Raw genomic sequence first — 21446 nt, 5'->3', positions numbered from 1 at the left:
CATGGAAATATATACATATAGCAAGTACTCTATCGTTTAATTATAGGGGATTTTGAATGTCTTTATTTCTGTTTAAAAATATAGTTGCATATGTTTTAAGAGAAAGGTTCTTATTATATTTGTAGAATGAAACGTACATAATCAATAACACGGGTTTGTTTTATACGTTGTCCTTTGCATGTACAGTACAGGTATTCCTCGATTTACGAACGAAATTTCGCGTAAACGGAAATTGACAACTTGCGGGCACGTTTCGATTAACGCGAAATCGAATTTCCGCGTTCACGAAGTTTCACCCGGACACGTGTCATCAATCCGCGACTGGACGTCTGTGACAAAGAGCTTCATTGCTCATCGGATTCCTCCTCCAGTCTAAATAAATAAAGATTCTGATTGACGACTGTCACGGTATCCCTACAGCGCAACGGCAACGCCGGTCATTCCAACGTGCAGCAGATCTTTTGAAAAGGTTAATTAGTTTTGCTTTAAATTGATTAAGTAGTCTCAATATGTTCTTTATCTTCTCAAAAGTAATACAGGTGTATGTGTTTAGGTGAGTAGAGATTTAATGACGAAACAATATCTTAATTTTTAGTCTTAATGGGAAAATCCACATTTCGTTTCGTGCGTGGTTTTTTAATGAACGCATCCCTTTCGTAAATCGAGGGATACCTGGACTGTGCCGACTTATATTTGTAGTGTGTTCACAATTTTCTATTTCAGGCTGGGGTTTTTTTCTCCTTAACTTGACCAGTGGTTACCTAAAACGTGCTATTATTACACGCTTTCATTTAGCTCACTCTGTTGTTGTCTTTGTTGTATCCTCAAATCTTGTAACTCAATTTTAACCCACTTCCCAATGTGGTATCGACTGCAAACTTGGTATACTTATGTCATACTGATGACAATACTATATTCTATCATGAAAAATAAAATCATATTTTTAAACATTCTTTTTTATGCGTTATGTTTCGGCTGGGGTCTAATTGTCCACGGTGAACTGAGTCGTGGAGTTCTTCAATTACTAGTACATTTCATAAAAGTGTGTTTTTAAATACGTTTTTTAAATGTTACTTATTTTTTAGGTTGACAAAGTAGAGTGGCTGACAGTGTAACGTCACCGACACGTATACTCTTGAACTGTTGTATTTATTGTGCTCCCAGGGCCTTTTGTCTGCACGAGCCGTACCATTGCACCCTTGGGGCCTTTGTGCTTTTTTTGCTATGCCCTGGCAACTCGTGCGTGTGTGTGTGTCCTCCAACTCATATGTGTGTGTCCTCCAGAGCGAGGAACCACAGGCGTCATCTGGGACTGGAACACTGGACTGGCTAGCAAGTGAATTCCATTGTGGCGCACGTGTTGTGGAAAATTGCCCTTTGCTTTTTCATTGTTGCCCCGATGCACTGTGCCATGCAGGATTCCACATTGACGACCCACACTCGGCATATTTAGCCGTGGTGGTTTTGGTGTTAATAGGTGTCCTTGCAGAGCATCCGTCTCTGGATTTTGTCCGGGATGTGCACTAGAGGGACCGTGCGAGTGGATAAAGCGGAATAGAAGTTGGGGGGGTAACATTAGCACATTCTCCACCACAAGTAGTTACGTAACGAGATTTTAAGAGATTACATTTGTTTTTGATGCGTCAATTGTTTAAGATAATTGCGACCATGGGATAATTGTATTATCTTCAAAGGAATGCTATACTTTGAAATGTTTGTATCGTTGAGGAAATGTATAGTATTACAATGCATTTAAATAAATGTATGCATTTGCGTGGTTAATATCCATGTCACCGATCCATATTTATTCCCTGCTCAATTCTACAACATGCAAAGTCTACAGTTAGTTAACCATGTTTTATTTGGTCTTGGATACTTCAAACAACTTGAGATTGAATTAGAAAACACACACGAATCACAATTTTCAAAACAATCTCTCAACTCATCTCAAAAAGCCACAATTTCATTTATCATAATTTAAGGAATTTTATTGAGCACTACATATTTCATAAATATTCCACAGGGCAATATTTGCAAAAACGTACCTATCGAAAACATTTGAGGTGTGGAGTGTATTCAGAAGCTGCGTATGTATAAGGTGTCTATACATAGGTGTTAAGACAAAATCCCTGCCGAGTACAGTGTAATACAGTAGACGACACTGCTAATTTAAATGGCTCCGTTGTAATCAGGGGAACCAAGCGTGTCCGATTATTTTCAGCGGTGTGCAATGCACTGCACGACTCCTCCTCCACTGCAGCAGCATACTTGAAATTGGTTTTGGCTAATCAACGTTGATATAAAACGAGGGAATATATGCTCAATAAATAAAAGGTGTTGTCAAATATCAGACTGGCCCAGTCTCGAATGGTTTTATGAAACTGCTGAATGTTTATATGTATTCAAGACTCAGAATGCATTGGGTTTCCTGCCAATACCAATTAGGACATGTATGCATGCCATTACAAAACTTCCTTAGTTTGGGACAATGATTAGCCAAAGTTAAACCCCTGCAATGCGTGTTTTCAGTTATTTGCTTTTTAGAAGGAACAGTTAACAGTGTTAAGCCCAACAATTGAAAACTAAAAAAAGCACATACTTTAGAACAGTAAACACAACAAAGTATTGCTTCTGATGCAATGCATTCTATCGAGATGACGGGTTTATTGATGACCAATTTTAGAAGTAAAGTCTGCGTGAATTAAACGATACCATTGACAACATACCCACCCCCAAGTGAAATTTAAACCAATAACAAAAAAACACCAGTGTCTCCTCCCCAGTTGCAACAAAGTTATAGATGTGTATGCAGAGGAGACTATTGACAAGAGTTTAACTCCTTAGTGGTTTGTTCATCGTGGCAGGGCGCTAAGAGCCCTCGGGAGACGACTAGGCCGAAGCTTTTCCGCCATCTCCTTCATCCGACGCCGGCTCACGGTGAAACGACCACAAGCCCTGTTAAAGCTGTCACCAAAGGGGGCCACAAAACAAGAGGACATTATCACGAAGCAATGTATGAAACCCATTTTTTATGACGATTAAGGCACTGGAGAGCAAGAGCAGGCAGTGGTTAAAACTAAAATCTAGATTTTTTTTAAGATTTATGGAGCTTTTTGATCTAAAGCTTTCGTGACTGCAGGGATTCATATTCTTGGTTCTTTCGATAAAGTCGCGTAGAAGGGAAATAATAAAATAATAAATAGTTTTACACATGCTGACTGACTTCTTACTATAAATGTGCTAGCTTTGAATCATACATTATTATAACATCAATACATTTCTTTAGAACCAGCGACACAGACAACCAGCAACACAGACAAGCCTTTACCTCTGTTAAGAAGCAAAGCATGCTTCTGCTTCAACACATTCTGGCTACTTCTTTTCGAGGGCTTTCTCCACTCCACTGAAGATCTTTTGTAGCTTCTCATCCGAGTCTACAAACCCATCGCCGTTCTGCAATGCAACATGTCGTTAAATTATACTGGTATAGATGCATAATCAGAAGAATAGCGCAGTTGTATTCACGACTCAGAAAACGTGTCTGACACACCAAGTGAAGCAGGTTTCTGAACATGTAAACACTGCCATAGGCAGTTTTGGCAAGCTGCAACGAATTTTTCTTCTCCTTCCAGCTATACACAACTGCATCCATCAACACAATGTCTCGTGTATTCTTGTAATTTTATATCTTAACCGCCAAAGCACATCTGAGACTGATAACGCTCAAATCAGGTACTCCATATCTGTACAAAATAAGTCATTTAAAAATACTTTTAAAAAAACACGCTTTAATGAAATGTACCGTACTGGTAATGGCAGAACTCCACGACTCCCCGAAGCTTGCCATAACGTTTACAGCCAACGTCAGTTGAGCGTGGACAATTGGACCCAAGCCGAAACATAACATATAAAAATGAATGTTTAAAAATACTATTTTTTTTATAGAATATAGTATTGTAATTAGTATGACATAAGTATACCAAGTTTGCAGTCGATACCACATTGCGAAGTTGGTTAAAATTGAGTAACAAGATTTGAGGATACAACAGACAGTGAGTTAAAACAAGCGTGTAATAACAGTGATCTACAACACAGACACGTTAATATGTAAGATCACAGCAAGTCTATACAGCTGTATGTGTGGATGTAGCCAACTGTTAATCGGAGGTGTGAGGCAAAGACCTATTCATGCAATAATTTTTTTACATTAAAATGCAATGTCATTCAGTTCCCAATTCTGAACAATTCATTATGTATTTTTCAATATGTTCATTTGTGGGTTAAGTGTGAGTAGCATAACATTCTGAAATATATATGGCATTGTCATTGGTGTGTTTTTCAGCAGAGGGGTACTATTGCTGTCACCGACAACAGAGCAGGGGATAGGATTCCAACCCCTTAAAAATGGAACATTGCCACCCTTACAGCCATATACACGTCAAAGTAGTCAATATGGACGTGGAGGTGAAAGCCTCTGACATAGCAAGAATATCCACCTGCATTTTACATTTCTAAATTTAAAACAAATTTCTTTAGAACTGCTTTTTGTGTTTAGTTTGTCCTTCCCCCACATCTCCGATTAGCACGGTTGGCTACATACGTTGTGAAAGAAGTTCAACAGTAGTAGAAGTTCAACATACATACGAATCAATGTGCAATGTTATGCTCGGAGCTGTGCCCAGTAAAGACACTCACGGCCTTGGAGTGGAGAAGTTTCCCTCCCACAATCTGCACCTCCAGGAAGCCAGTCTGTGTCGGGGTCCCCTCACCAGTCTGTTCCAACAGAGCAGTTTTCACGCAATTTAGTTATTTTCATTTATTATTTTATTATTATTTTTACCTACGTGACTTTACCGAAAGAACCTAAGAGCATTTCACGCAGTTGTCCAACACCGATGTACTTTTGAAATCTAGATGCATACTAATGCCAATTTCAACATTATGCAATGCTAAAATGTGATGTACTGTATTGATCGTATCCCTTGTAGTCTAATACTAGGTTTCTACTTCAATCTGACTATCAGAATAAAGCAGTGTATTTCAGCATGCGAGTGCCCAGACAAATCCGGAATAGACATGTCTCATTATATGGAAACTCAATACGCGGAATTTGGCAAAACGCAACTTAGATATTAGGGAATTAATTCGATATACTTTACATGAAATTAACATTAACCGGATTTTGAATGTCTAAATTATATTTTTTTTGGATGGAAAAAAATCGAACAATGCTGTCTGTCGTTTGTCTTAGCTTGGATTGCATGATGCCCCAGGTGGCCACCCAAGCTTGGCTAGTATTTTTTTGGTTTGGCCATGTTTGTTTGTTGTGGTATGGAGTTAGAATGATGGCTTTAATCTAAGTTGTCTTGTGGTTGTTGTTGTTTGACTTGCATCCCACTGGGATTTTTGCACACAGCGTTGATATACGGTGCTTTTTCTAGAAGATTTTTTTACTGTTTTTTTCCTGGATTTTTCTGTTTGCACATAATCACATAGTCACTTTAAGATGTTTTCTTTTTCATGTTTTTTGTTTGTTGCGGTTGCACCCGATTCAAGAGCCGAATGGCTCACAGGGCTCTACCAAATAAATGAAACTGAAAACTGAAACTGAGTATTGGTTCGGTCCTTCAATAAGAGTTCAAATTATAAAGTGTATTTCAATCGAGGATCTCAAAGCACCATACAAGACAGCAGAAAACACTCAGCATCAAAATACCTCATGAAACTACAACATAATAAAATAAATGCTAAATGAAATAGTTACGTAAACAGAATTGTATAAATAAGTTTTAAGACGTGTTTTAATAGATATCCACATACTCCGAGATCCTAACAGCTCGTGAAAGAGAGTGCCAGAGTCTGGGCTACATGGGAAAAAGCTTGGTCACAAATAGACGGAAGCCTCGACCTGGTAATGCAGATATCTGCATCCCCATATCTTGGAGACCTTGAGACAAATGGACATAGCGTGTCTCTAAGGTAGGCTAAGGAAAGGTGGTTCAATGCTTTGTAAGTTTGCAAAAATGATTTTAAAATGAGTCCTATGTGATACTGGATGCCACTGCAGACGCCAACACAGGCGTAATGTGATCTAAATGTGTTGATCATCAGTACGAGGCGTGTACCACCACCTCACACAGTGATCACCACAGTTGGTGGCAAGTACCGTACAGTATTTTTTATTTTGGGACTTGTTTTGAGTTTTAGTATTTTATCATGAAATAGATTTTCCACAGAATGTGCTTAAATGTTTGCTGCGTTCTTAAGTGTGATTTTATTACATCTTGGGGCCGAATTGTTTTCCGCAGGAACTCATCTCCAATCATATAAATGGAAGTCAATGGGGAAATAAGTATCCAAATACGCAATTTCGCTTCACGGACTCTTCAGAAACAAAGCCATTCCGTATAGAGGAGTGCCTGTACGTGAAGAGTTGCGTTATAGAAGTCTGTTTATGAATTATAACAATTGTGCCATTTCGATTTAAAGCTTTCGTGACTGCAGGGATTCATATTCTTGGTTCTTTCGGTAAAGTCACGTAGAAGGGAAACAATAAAATAATAAAAATAAAACAATAAAATTCTCACAGAAAATGTTCTTGCTGTGGTTTTCACACCTGATGATGATTGCTTGTGTTGCAATCGAAACGTCGTGATCATTTCATTGTTTTATTTTTATTATTTCCCTTCTACGTGACTTTACCGAAAGAACCAAGAATATAATTGTGCCATTGTCATACTGTTTCTATGGGAATAGTCTTTATACATATTTATTAGAATATTAGTTGAATGTATCAAACCATTGCCATCTATATATGTAGGCAAGAGCCGATCGGGTCTTAAAAGTATATTTTGCAAGGTAAACCTGAAGGTATAAGGCAATGAACTTGCATTGTGTGACGCTCAATATGTAATTGCATTGGACAATAAAATGAATCCTCCAAAATCTAACAAAGTCAGTCGTGCTACAATACATATTGAAATGTCATTACTTTAACTCGACTACGGTATATAAACATGTACAAATGGCACCATTATAAAATGTGTACGAAAACACAAAAGCTACAAACGCTCTAACTCATACTCACAATCTCCAGCTCTCCAGGGAACTCGGTTTCAAGTTCATCCTTGAGGCGGTGAAACTGCAGAAAAAAAATCAAATACATGTTCAGCATGCGATGACATCCAACAACAATAATTGATGTCAGCTGTGGTTTAAATTATCCGCATGCAACAATGTGCTCGCGTCACTTGCAACTCATGTATCGATTATGATGACAAGCGAATATGCAGCAATAATGTTCAGTGGTGGGGGGGGCGGGCGATGGAGGGATGCATTCATTTAATCGATTAAGGCTCACGAAACCTCCATTTTATCTAAGGATCTGATTTTGGTTCATGAAAACATGGTTAGATTTAAGTTAATGGAGTTTATAACATTGTACAAATTAGACGGAAAAGCATGAAACAATACAAACGATTCGCAACAATCCAATCACTGTTGAGGAGTGGTGTTGTCCAGTAACATGAAGTCTAAACGGAGATGTGCGAATTAAAATAAATGAGTCAAGTTGAAATAAAAAAAATGGGCCCACTTCCTTATAAGCCAACTTGATAGAGATTATCCAGTTTGCATCATAAACAGGTCCGTAATTTTTCGATTTAAAAAAAAGGTCCGTAATTGTTTTTTTCCTTCGAGAGCCAATTCAAAGCACACAGCCTGTTTATGCCTCCAGGGTTCTGCATTACACATCAAGGAAGGGGTAATTGTTGGCAAGACATGTTGGGATTTTTTAATGTTTTTTATTTGTTAACAAAACGGACGAGCACAAGAACCAGCTCAGATAACGTCCACAATTGGCACAAACAAGCATAATTATGGTTGCCCAAAGTTATGACCTTGGAAACAACAATCATAGAATGTTAACCATACTTTTAACCGTCATCTCAGTGTATAATTTTCCCTTTGGAATATTTCAACGTACTGTACCATGGCATATTGCTCGTATAAAATTATCGTAATTTTACAAGTGTGCTCTTGGTAATGCGAACTTAAGTTCATACTCTTTGATTTTTTCGGTAACGTCACGTAGGTAAAAAATAAAAGAAAAATAAATTAAACCACGACGTTTCGGAGGCAACACAAGCTTCCGTCTTCAGGTGGCATCGTCACAGCAAAATTACTGTATCAAGTGGGGAGAACTCTAAGAGACACGATATTATATGCAGGTGAAGGGGGGGAGGAGCCAGGATGGGCCGTGGGGAAGGGTTAAGTTAAGCCTCCTTTTGTTATGCTGCAGGGGATTAGGGGAAGGCACCGTGTGTAGGCGATGATAAGTGGTTAAAAAAAGGGCAGATAACTAAACAAGATGCAGTATTAAGCTGACAAACTGGTTGCCTTTCAGTATACTGCAGTAAACTATAAGGCTGCTAAATTTTACTTAGGTTTAACTTGGTTAAAAAATGGGGCTAATCAAGCTGGGAATAGAAAACTTCCCAGCTTGATTAGCCCCTATTTTTTTGGTTAATGCTGCTGGTTTGCTCTACTTTGGCAACGTTAGTATTGTTTTATAGCTCAAACTCTTAAACATAGCGTAGAAGCCAAGACACTAAACCCACACTTGGTATCAAATCAAGGTGTGCTTACGTACATAGTGTGCTTGTGTCAGTAGTATTCCCTCTACTGTATGGACTTAAAATGCCCACTTTGGACCAATAATAAAAAGCGTGGAATGTTTGTACAGGGGGGCAGTGCAGATCCACTCGTGGACAGGCAAACACGCAGGTGCGTCACTGGTGTATGACTTTGCATTTTGCTCAAAGAAGGTCGTGACCCCCTGTGGCCAGGTACACACAAGGATGTAGCGTGGGGTTGTGGCTGGCTGTAGCGTGGGGTTGTGGCCATAGCAGCCACGCCCATGGCACAATCCGATCTTGGCGAATGTGATCATTATCTGGCAAGGTGTCGTCTCGTTTATAAATTCAACTGAAATATTTGGCATTGTCATCGACAGGGGAAGGTGCGTCATTTACCCGACTTCGGTACCCTCAGGCGCCACTGTAACAACAAAATTGGGTTAGTGACCTGTCAAAAATGACCAATGTGTGACACATCAAATTGCAATGGTGCTTTAAGAAATGAATTTCATTCACACAATGCTGTATATCAACGTACATGTTATATAACTTCCCCCATACACGTACACTTATTGTTGAATGGTTACAATACGATACAGGGTACTGTGTAATTGTTATACTCTAATGTATAGCCACAAGCGCCGACATGAAGTCATAGCGTGGTTTTCAATGGCTTGTCGATATCGTCATGCACTTACAATACTGCAGTGTACATACTTTATCTTACTTTAAATTCTCAATTGACCCCTAAACTTGGTTCAAACATACATCACGACTGACTCAGAATCATACTCTAAATACATATACACAATCACGAAATATAAATGTATGGACTTAACACAGCACATTAGGTCTGTAACAGAAAATAAATGCAGTTATATATACACACACACATTTAAAACAAACCTCAATAGGAAGCTTTGTCCAACAAAACCCTCCTTTCATGTGCCTAATGCCAGCTACACGACCATAAAAAACACGACTCCTTAGACCAGGATGTTGTTGAGGGCATGAAGTATGCGGGTTCGCAACTACGGTACTGTACCAACATACCAACGAAATGTGTCTCAAGCCCACGTGCAACACGACGAGATGGCAGGCCACGAATGCCGCTTACCAATAAACGATGTGTATTTTGAGCGGCATGGCTGCTGTGGAGGTGGTTGAGGCCGAAACGTCTGTTCTGCACCGTCACTGCTCCGCGTCTTCGGTTTCCTCTACACTGAGCCTTTTATATGGAGCCGCGGGCACAACCATCCCGTCACCCTCCAGAGGGCTAGCGCGATGAACTGGATTTGTTAAATGATCTCAAGTAAGGTTACAAACAAGGTGTATGAAAGTACATTTCAGTTAATTTGATTAATAAGAAATATTTTAAACGACCACACCGCTGTTTAATATCGCCTTAATGTCTTATCGATAATACTTGTCACAAATTACCCCTACTTTACGAATGGTACTGCCCATTCTCGTGTTAACAAAGTGAATGCTGATACTAGCGCGTCGTCCAACCATGAGCCACGGGCGTTGTGCAAGATACTGGACCCGGCCCAATACACGCCGATCTCGCAGGATTTAAATAGACGCAATTTTTTTTACTTATATTTTCTAATCAAAGAGTGATCTGTAGATACAAAATATATAATAAAAGATAGATATAAAATGTCACCATTAAATAAATACATCGTGGATATTACCTCCATTGTGTCTTGCTGAGGTTCGTAACAGTTGTAAAAATGAAATGTGAAAATTATTCAAATCCTTGAAAATTCCATTGAAGGAGTACAATGCGAACACAGTAGTCATCGATTATCCAGCGTCTTCGGGGGCACCGGATAAAAAAAACGCAGGATAATCACTACAATATTTTAAAATATTATTATTGCACATTCTGCATTTTAAATTTCGATTTAAAGCTTTCGTGAGAACAGGGATTCATCTTCTTGGTTCTTTCGGTAAAGTCACGTAGAAGGGAAATAATAAAATAATAAAAACTAAAACAACAGGTCTGTCGAGAAGACAGACTCTGTCTTCTCGACAGACCTGTTCTCCACCTGAGGACGGCTGCTTGCGTTGTGGCCGAAACGTCGTGATAATTGTATTTTATTATGTTTTATTTTTATTATTTTATTATTTCCCTTCTACATGACTTTACCGAAAGAACCAAGAAGATTCTGCACATTCTTGCATACCATGTTTCTAGGTGTTGCGTATGTGTTTTTTGTGTGTTTACAAAATGTTACTATGTGAAATAGGCACACGAATAAACGCAGACAAATATCCAAATGAAACAAAAACGACTGTCTCGTACTTTCCACGGCACTGTCAAAGTCTCTGCATGGGGCGATGATGCACGTCGTGCTGCTAGGATTTTTAAAAAATTGTGACCTTCTTGCCAGTATCAAAGTCTTTTTAAAATACTGACAAACAGGCCCCTTGTAGCTGCTCACCCCGAGCTAAAACTGCCCTGATGGTGCCTTGTCTCGGTTTTTCTTCGGTTCTTTCGGTAAAGTCAAGTAGGTAGAACACATTATAAAAGATCTCTCTCTTTCGTTTGTGGAGAGACAGAAAAATCAGTATTACCCGATTACCAATTGTGTTACTCTTTGGTTTTTTCGGTTAAAAGAAAATAAATTAACTAATTGTGTTACTTAAATTATCAATAAGGACTTGAGAGTTGAGCGTGTGCTGCGTGTTGTCACGCAGGCGATGGCGTCAAACTTAAAACCCAACAGGCAGCAGCATCACCAAATCAATTCATCCGTCACCTCTAGCTCTTGGGCCACCAGGAATGTGGTTAGACGAACTGACGAACAGTTCCAGATCTTCGTGAAGCGGTGGAAAGTGGTAATGGCAATAATACATAAATAAAAATACGGAGAAGAAAACAGGCTGCACATAGAAGAAGACACGATGATGCAGGCAGTGACGAGAAGGAGACTGGCACCATCTGGACAAATGTGTAGGATGGTGAACAACAGGCAAATTAAAAGTGTCTTGTTCGGAAAAATGTAAGGACCCAGAGAAGACGACCTTGCAGAGAATGGCTTGAAGATGACATAAGAGATTGGTGCCAGGCAGATGCACAAACTACTTGAGCTTATTGGCACTACGATACAGAGGGAAGTGGGCTGTCTGCCTCCATGGATCGTGATGATGGAAAAAAACAGGGAAGCGCTCTACCGGAAGATGCAGACCCACACGTGGTGCCGGCTGGTGGTGGAGCTACAGCTGCTGCTGCACACAAAGAGAAGGGGAGAGAGCAACCCCCCATCCCACCACTCATTCTCGACATTTTACCTGGGTCGCCTCTCAAATAACCAGCTTGAGTTGTTACTGCACTCATCGTCAATCGTCGGCGGTAAGAGCAGGTTGTTTCAACGTTGGAGACGTATGGAGGAGGGCTGTAGACGTGGGATCAGGCGGTGGTCATTTCAATCACGCACGTGCGTTCGTGTTAGATGGGGGAGGGGCATTGTATAGCTCGTTGGCGATGCAACTGTTACAATCATCAATCATCGTCATCCTCGAATTATCGCTGAGTTAATTGTGTCATCGTGATCATCATCAGCCCGTATCTCCTGCTAAACACATTCCTGTGGAGGGAGCTGGTAGGAACGTTGGGTTGCTCGGTTAATGGCCAGGGTCAGCGGCGGCGTGGTGTATTCCGCAAATATGGCCGACTGTGAGGGCGGGGACAAGCCGGCGTGAGTAGGTTAAACGTTGAGTTTTATAAGGGCACCACGGGGTGACCAGCCCCTCCCCACCCAGCCCAGCCCAGCCCCTCCCACCCCCCACCCTCCCCTCCCAATCCAGCCCCTCCCCATCCAGCCCCTCCCCATCCAGCCCCTCCCCATCCAGCCCCTCCCCATCCAGCCCCTCACCCCCCACCCAGCCCCTCCCTGCACGACGGACGGACACACTAATCCCCTGTGGGCTGGTGTAACCAGGAGGTTCATATCAGTATTAAGGCGTCATCATAATTATGCAGCCGCTGTAGAGCCACTGCTAGTCAAAAGGGTATCATAATCATCGCCATTCATTGTCAAGCCACTGGTTTAATAATGTATCATGATTATGAGACATTGTCGTCTACTGCTGGATTAATCATCAGCCGCTGTGGATCCATTGCAGGATGAGCAGAGTATCATCATAATAATGAGATATTCCGTTGACAGACTTGAGTGGAACCACCGCCACTCTCATAAAAGGCATTCGTATCGCTCCATCGCCCTCTGCCTTCAGAGAGCTGAGCGCAAACCTCCCGACACAGACTCGTGGCGAACCCGCACGCCACACGCCGCGGGGCGAGCCGGCACACCGCCGTGCACCCCCCCCCCTCCACCACGATCACCCCCACCACCACCACCACTACCCCCTCCACCACCATCACCCCCTCCACCACCACCACCCCCACCACTACCACCACCATCACCCCCTCCACTCCCACCACCCCCCCCCCTCCACTACCACCACCATCACCACCATCACCCCCTCCAACACCATCACCCCCTCCACCACCACCACCCCGTCCACCACCACCACCACCCCCTCCACCACCACCCCCTCCACCACCACCACCACCCCCTCCACCACCACCACCCCCACCCCCTCCACCACCCCCTCCACCACCACCCCCTCCACCACCACCACCCCCTCCACCACCACCCCCTCCACCACCACCACCACTACCCCCTCCACTACCACCACTAGCACCCCCACCACCACCCCCTCCACCACCACCACCCCCTCCACCACCACCACCCCCTCCACCACCACCCCCTCCACCCCCACCCCCACCACACCCACCACCACACCCACCCCCACCACCACCCCCTCCACCACCCCCACCCCCTCCACCACCCCCTCCACCACCACCCCCTCCACCACCACCCCCACCACCACCACCCCCTCCACCACCACCACCAGACAGTGCTCGTCTGCCGGGGTCTTCACGAGCTGGTGCGGTATTTAAACCGAGCGGCTGATGCGCCAATGTGGCTCCGCGTGATTGTAACGCGCTGGGGAATGGGGGTTGGTGAAGAGATTTGAATCGGTCTCTACACCTCGTGCCGCTTTGATTGTCCTCTGGATAGACCCGCCTCACTGACAACACGAGTGAGTGCAGTACAACACGACGACCCCGTGGAGTGCTCTGCGCAGTACTCTGATAAGACGACTGACTGCGCAGACACCGGGACACGTTAGCGAGGTGTGATGAGAGCGCGTTGTGGAGGATGGAGGGTTCACCCAGAACTCCTCGGGTTGATCAAATCAGTACCACTTTGTGGGAAGGCAGCCTTGTCCCCCGCCATAGGAACGTGGAGTTTACACCACTGAGTTAGGACTGCGCGATGAGCACCACCGAACGAACGGACACGTGGTAGGCAAATCGCGGATTTGTTTTGACTTCAGCCGGACGCCGCTTGGCTGCGCGTGGACACGCGGGTGACAGTGATGGTGACGGTGATGGTGACAGTGATGGTGACGGTGATGCGAGGAAGGGCCATTCCAGATTCTCTCGTGGTTGGTCGAATGCAAGCAGAGCCTCCCGTGCCTCCTGTGACGCGCGCCTCACGCGTCCCTGCCTCGTCCATCTCGTTCTCGCGCGCTGCAGCCCGTAACCCGTCCTGATATTTGAGACCACCGTCCACTCTGGAGCGTGCCGTGCCGCGACCCTAATGAGTTGTGGGTTGCGATGCCGCGGCCGTGTGTTCTGGAACAGTCCTCATTCTAGAATCAATCATCAATCGCCTCCCTGTTGCTGTCGCTTTTCTTCTTACAGAACCATCGTGTGGTCGTGTTCCAGAATTCCACTACGACCATTCCTTTGCTTCTAGAACACCACTTGCTCCACGTTTCATATTTTGTTGGTGCACACTCGAGAAGGTTTTATTTGCGAGATTTCACACTCGAAGTGTGGTGTCCCACGTGTCTTTATGTTCCAGCGCTGTGTGCCACGTGTTCGCATGTCGGAAGGTATTTCGTTAGCCCAAGCTTGGCCACATTGTACCCATTAGTGTCAATAACAATACTACATTCATAAATACCTCACCAAAATAATCGGGTAAAATTGTAGAAAAGATAGTTTTATTTCAAAGCCTTTACATGTCTTAGTAATAGATTTTTTACCCTTTTATCTGGCAACAAAACTGACACCTTTTTTACAAGGGATCATGTTTGCATTAACCACAATACTGGCGGTCAAAATGCAAACAAAAAAACAACTCTAATAATGTATGCATTGTCCTTGAAATTGATTGGTCCACACCCGAGACAGCTTTTCTTAGAGCCCAGTCATTGACATGTATGGAGTCACCCCTTCCACAAATTTCAAATTACCTGTTGAAAAGAGGGTCATTAGAAATCAGTAAGGTATCAATTAATTAATTACACACCCTGCGTCACCTTTCAGATTTAACCCATTCACTTTTTCCCCCACTCATATGCGCGCTTCTGTTTCCAACTCTTGTGTTTTTGCAACTGGGTGACGAGAACGGGATACTTCATGTCATTCATGTGTCCACCTAAATCTCCCACCCCACCTTTATGTGCATTAGTAGACGCAGCCTATAAACGAGTGTTAGTTGTTTGATGTCGTGTGTGGCTAATGACAATATTGATCACGTTTATGGTGTAGTGTGCTACTCTGCATTTCCATACGGTACTTTCTGCAGTAGGTGGAGTGATGTTTAGTTGGTGTTGGGCACCGAATAAACTTCAAATAGTATTGGGAGTCAATATTTATACATGAACAGGGTGTCGACGATAAATGTTGATGTTTTTCCTTTCATACGTATTTCTCTCCTCCATCGGATTTCTTGGAGCCCCATTTTCTCTGCCTCTTTACCGAAGTTGATGATCATGAAAACGTTTGTCTTTGTTTCCGCTTGAAGTTCAGATGCAAGTCGAATTGCCAGAGGAGTCGATCATTCCATAATGCTTTTTTATTTTTGAAAATGAGATTTTTCACATTAAAGATTGTTTTTATGAAATCTTGTTGTTTGAAAAGTGTATTTCCATCTCAACCATTCACATCGAGTTTCACGGTCTGGGCACCAGGGTGTGTCGTGTTCCACCACGGCTGCTGGGCAGCTGAGTGTGCAGAGGAGGCTGCCTGTCATCGATGTGGACTCGGAACACCAGGTTGCAGTCGAGAGCAACAAATGCGTGGTACGTTTTGCTGCTGCCTCGGTAAAATGTTTTGGCATACTGTGTATACACGCTGGCTTTTTTGTATAGATACATAACTAAAAGTTACATTCGCCATTGAGAGTGCTACGAGCTCAAAAGCTGCCAAGACGCTGCATACTGTAATTGACTATCGAGGCGGCTCTCGCTTCAACGAACGTTCTTTCGACGACAATTCGCCATCCCGAGCAATGCCAACTTACACCGATTCGTTCGCAAAACGAGAAAAACGTTCACATCGATCGAATGCGTCACGTGACGGCAGTGGGGCGCCCGGCAGCCCGCAGCTGTTTGTTTACCAGCTGTTTGTTTACCAGCTGTTTGTTTACCAGCTGTTTGTTTACCAGCCGTTTGTTTACCAGCTGTGCTGCGCTGCGTGCCCGCGTGTGTTTGTCGTGTGGGGGAGCGGGTGGGGAGGGGGCCGCGTGGTGGCCCTGTGGTGGGTGGGTGTGAGTCGCTAATTAATTGCAGGCGCTGAAGACAGCCAACTGCAAGCACCGTGCTTCTTCATGCGCGACAAGTGTTCAATTTGAAGTTGTATATATTAAAACAAAAAAACTTTTAATTCGTATTTCTCATGTCAATAAAAGTTGTTCAAGATAAAACATTTGGGGCTGATATGTAGATTCGATTTTAACGTAGGACGAGTCTGTGGGAAACGACGATCGTTTAACGAGTTTTCACTTACCAAGACAATTTCGCGGAACGTATCTCGCTCGTTAAGCGAGACACGCCTGCATTGCAGAGACGAATGTGAAAGGCAATGGGACTTGTTTTAAGGGTGCAATGGTATCACAATATGTCATTACATGGGATGATGGTGATCAAGTTAGGCAGTGTTGGTAACCGTTTCCTAAACGAGGACTCAATATGAATATACTCAGGGCCTCGTCACTTTTCCATCACTACGACCGTGGTTACTCTGCAATGAACACCACTCGACCGGACTTTCGTCTCATCCATACCTGTGTTCAACCACCACACTGCAGAGGTTGCAAACGGGTTTTGATTCCTTACCCGTACCCGGCCGCACCAGGGTCGCAAACGGAAACCCGTACCCGGCCGGGTACGGGTAGCCGGGTATCGGGTAGGGTACTGGTATCGGGTACCCGGTTGCGACCTCTGCCACACTGTAGGTCCCACAACACTTCTCTCTCTCTCTCATTCGTAACCTCGCGCCGCTCGATTTTGGATATCCCTCTCATCGTCTCTTGCTCTTTGAACCCTACTCGATTAAAGACATTAACTGTTATCTCTTACAACTTTAATTCTGCTGTTTGTTGCTGGGAGCTGGTCATTTTGAGCCTGTGTTCGGCATCTCAGATGCAATGAAATAGGAATTACAAATACACAGGCTACATTCTAACACGTCAGTCGCTTCTATCGCAACATGCGATCCTGAGTTTCAATGTAAGGATACAGATTTGCGATCTGTATCTCAATCACTCCATTGCCCTGCTGCAGTCTAGCCACGTGGCAGACTCATCAAGGTTATGGTGAGTCTGCCACTCGGGAAGGTGATGCTTTGTGCTGGGGGGTTTTCCCCCAAAAGGCGTAAGTGAAGGCTGATGTTTGGATTTAAACAGAGACGTTGGTGTTTTGAACAAGGTGATGGTAATTATGTAGTGATTGAAGGGAAGTGAAGAGTGAGTCATGTGGTGCATGGGGGTGAAGGGTTGGTGTAGTTCGAGTCGGTTTGGGGGGGTCAGGTTGGAATAGGGGCGCTACAGTGGCTAGGAGATGTTAACTACCTCGCCTGGTATACAGGAGGTCGTGGGTTCGGTCCCGAACCTTGACGCCTGCTGCTGTATCTGTGGAGTGTGCGGTGTCTCTCCCTGTGGTCGCGTGGAGTTTTCTCCGGGTCCTCCTGTTTTTTCCTCCACCTTTAGAATCAACATCACGCGTTTTGAGCATTGTGCCGCTGTACATGTCCACGTGATAAGCCACTTCGTTGAGTTATCATTTGTGGCCAGCTTGCTTCTGAAAAAAAGCTACATAGCTTCGTGGGCCTTTCCCGATTCAATTAAAAACAGTAAAACTATACAAAGAGAGGTGGTGGTGTAGGGGGAGGTGAGAGGGTGGTGTGTGCTGGACGTGTGGGGGTGAGGGACTGCAACGACCACGAGGCTTAGTGAGATAATTCGAAGTAGAGTGAATATTAAAGGATACACTTACGTATGTTAGACATGCGCATGTCAAGTTAGCATTGGCGTGTTGCACTTTTTTCCGTTTGGGAGTAGTTGCTCTGACGGTGAAACGAACACGGAAAGCCACGTGGCGTGTGTGGTGGAGACGTGACGGCCCCGGGGAGGCCTGGGGGTGGTTCGTCCAGGGGTGGACTGCGCGTCGTCTTGTGCAGGGTGCTCCGGGTGTCTTGTGTGACCCCCAATTAATGTGCCATTTGTTTTAAAGAAACTTAACTTTAAAAAAAGATGTGTTAGAGAATTAAATGGAGGTCACAAGACATCTGGACCACCCTGTACATTTACGTTCGAGAAGCCAAAGAGGGACTCTGACCCGAGACATTGTGCGCGTGTTGCCTAGGCGCCACGGGTCACACGACATTATCGATACGGATTGCCAAGTAGAGGGAGTTCGATGCAGTAGGTAATGCCGAGAAGGAACAACCACCAGACAGGATGATTGACGGTTTTGCCCACTGCTTATGGAGCCATTTCTACAGGGGCGTTATCGGCTGCAGGCCAGGGCGTCGGGTTTTGAGAGGCTCCCCCCAAAATCTACAGTATTGTACTGAATCTTGACTTGAAGATTTCGTGACTGCAGGAATTCACATTCTTGGGTCTTTCGGTAAAGTCACGTAGATAGGTTGAAAAAAAATAACAAAAAACTACGACGTTTCGATCACAACACAAGCGGTCGTCATCAAGCTTGTGTTGTGATCGAAACGTCGTAGTTTTTTGTTATTTTATTTCAACCTATCTACGTGACTTTACCGACAGACCCAATAATATAGTACAGTACTGATTTAAAATGGTTGAAATGCAATACAGTGCAGTACTTCTAAGTTCTATAGAAAATTTGGAAATTTAGGTCATAATATGATAATGCATAATTCCAAACAACGTGCCAATGTTTAAAGTTTTGTTCCTTTTCACTTTCATTTTCATAATTAATATATCACATTGACAACTAGAATGGAAATATCCAAGATATGTAACAATGGAATGTTTGGCATTAGTGGTTTTAAAGCAGTCGCCTTCTGCATATGGCTGGAATGGAGAGTAACGAATATACAATTTACTTTGGGCTGGTTGAGCCAGGTACGTTCGTCTGCGGAGTAATCCAGTAAATGGAAGGGACTGCACATGGAAACAATTCGAATCTGACCCTGACTTGCGCTTTCTTGTGAGTGTGTTGTTTGCTCAGATCTTCTTATTTGGCCAGCCTGCAGAGTTGATTTCCCATACGAAAATTATGGCCACATTTGTTTTGGGATCCTGTTGTAACTCGAGCCCAGTGAAAGCGGGCCCCCACTTTCTGTCCGCGTCGGTTATCTGACTGGTCCAATCAAATGGCGCAATGATGCCGCTTATCGAGCTTGCCCGGGGTTGAGAAACTGCGAGTATTTTTAGACGACAACATTTGCACGCCATTCAGTTTCTGCCGGCTCTGTACATTTGCGTTGTGCGACCGATGAATAATGTTGCAAATGCACTCATCCATACTGCGCTACTTTACAGGAGCTAACATGTGGAATTCCATAAGACGTTACATTTCTGCACCATTCCCTTGGTTATTTGGGTAGGTAAGGGTGCAGCCCTGCAATTGCTTGCTCACGCCTTGGCTGCTTCACAGCAGTCGTTAAAAGATCCCGTTTACGTCATTCGTGCACCGGCATCAGCATCCACATACAAAAATGGCCTGCGAGTTACTCAAATAAGATTACACATCATCGTCTACGGGGTTTACATTTAGCTTTTTTGTTTGAATAAATGCAATTTTGTGTGATTTCAAAATTGTTGATAAATTCAATCCTCATCAGCAGCCAGAGTATCCACTGCTGGATGAAGGCCCCCCAAGCAACGTCACAATCCACCAGACGCCAGCACACGAGCTGATTTCATTGCTCTACCTCCGCAGCGGACGTACTGACAGGCATTGGTAAAATAAAATAATCGATCTCCTTCCAAAACATAACCTAATCAGAAAGAGAATAAACATGTACACTTTATAGTTTGTATAAATAATGAATACTAGCCTATAGCCCGTCCAAGGATGGGTGTATTGCACTAAATCTGAAACTTGCAAGCGAAAAGACAGACCGCGACGTGATATTCATTGCATCAATTCGTGTGCAATTTGTAAGGGCGCGGTGACACAGACTTATTTCATGTAAAGGTTATAATCCCTTGTTCATCATGACGTCCTTTTTACTTCGATGTCTTACGGAGACCACGTGACGTGAGGGTTCTGCCTTTGTAGTGAGGGTTGTAAGTTGACGCTGAGGAGGGGGGAGGAGGCGCCTCGCCCCCCATGTGGAGTGACGTCACCCGCTAATTATTATTAATGAGGGGGGGTGGCTCATGTGGAGTGACGTCACGCGCGGGACACACATTCTTGCTGTTCTTAGTAATAGGATACAATGAACACATTTTATATCAAAATAAGCCAAAAGTTATGAATTGCATCTTGTAAGAGGGCTATCATCAGGAAAGTACTTTGTACTGATGCATATGTCACAGTACATGGCACCAGAAATTGTGTTAAATACACAATTTTACATTACATGACCCCATCTGTATGAATACATCCAGTTTTGAAGAAGCCAACTTCCGTGTTATTGTAAATGCTGTGATGGTAGCCACTGGGTCAGAACTGCCCCGTTAACGGTCTCCACGGAGTGCTAAATTTAACACGCTGCTTGCTGTGGGCGGCACAGAACACGCAGAACTCATATATATTTGAGTCCATCTGCCTATTAGTTTAGTAGAATAATATTATCAAGCAGAATTTGTTTACGAAAGCAGTCAGCCTGTTAAACAAATTCTGCTGATTACCGGATGTTCTTGACAAGAGTACGTTTATACTATTTGGTTCTTTCGGTAAAGTCACAGCAGGGAAACGTGATTGTCCCACCTGATGATGGTCGCTTGTGTTGCGATCGAAACGTCGTGATCTATTTTATTTTCTACCTACGTGACTTTAACGAAAGAACCAAAGAGTATGGATTCCTGCAGTCACGAAAGCTTCAAATCCAGGAAGAGTACATTTAACCGATGGACATCTGAGTCACACGCAAGGCACCGTGCAAGAGTTTGAGTTGCACAGAGTCGTGTCTTAGTGGTCACCGCACTGTTCGACAAGTTTTGGAAGATGGAACGTAAACTTGGCTTGGGCCTCCCCTAGGTGAACGTGGTGTAAAATGAGGATTTTACGTGGTTTGGCCAACATCGTCATCACCTCCTTGTGTGATTTTCCAGCCTTAATGTGTTCTTACTAACAGCGCGTGTCTCAAATGCCTAGAAGACTGAAATGGGGCATCTTTCTACTGCGTTTTGTCTTTACTTAAAGGCCTCGTGATAGCCCCGTGAGTGGGTGAACGTACATGCATGTGATTTCATGCGGATGACAGTACTCGGGCATGTGACGCTGTGGTAG

At 43.6% G+C, this 21446-nt stretch overlaps 2 protein-coding genes across 2 annotated transcripts in view; one reads left to right on the top strand and one right to left on the bottom strand.

Annotated features, from left to right (window-relative positions):
• Positions 1 to 21446, top strand: part of LOC144943107 (snake venom vascular endothelial growth factor toxin HF-like) — a 328067-nt gene that overhangs the window by 25110 nt on the left and 281511 nt on the right. The gene's annotated exons all lie outside the window — the stretch shown is intronic.
• Positions 1938 to 14233, bottom strand: LOC144943343 (selenoprotein W-like). Its single transcript, XM_078870718.1, has 6 exons — positions 14194 to 14233; positions 9033 to 9046; positions 7088 to 7141; positions 4696 to 4773; positions 3329 to 3453; positions 1938 to 2964 (listed from the first exon to the last, which is right to left on the bottom strand). Exons 1-5 carry the CDS (start codon positions 14231 to 14233, stop codon positions 3373 to 3375), a joined length of 267 nt encoding a protein of 88 aa, XP_078726844.1. The 3' UTR covers positions 1938 to 2964; positions 3329 to 3372.

The sequence above is a fragment of the Lampetra fluviatilis genome, chromosome 30, assembly GCF_964198595.1.
Source record: "Lampetra fluviatilis chromosome 30, kcLamFluv1.1, whole genome shotgun sequence".
Taxonomy (NCBI): Eukaryota; Metazoa; Chordata; class Hyperoartia; order Petromyzontiformes; family Petromyzontidae; genus Lampetra; species Lampetra fluviatilis.
Note: the sequence above shows the minus strand (reverse complement) of the source record. Positions and strands in the feature narration are given on the sequence as shown.

Bases quoted from the DNA above. Each gene is read 5' to 3' on its own strand.
- LOC144943343 (XM_078870718.1), bottom strand. From the start codon at position 14,233: ATGGACGAGGCAGGGACGCGTGAGGCGCGCGTCACAGGAG. The intron at 4,774-7,087 runs GTGAGTATGAGT...CTGTTGGAACAG, and splicing joins TCCCTGGAGAGCTGGAGATT to ACTGGTGAGGGGACCCCGAC. The intron at 3,454-4,695 runs GTGAGTGTCTTT...GTTGCATTGCAG, and splicing joins AACTTCTCCACTCCAAGGCC to AACGGCGATGGGTTTGTAGA.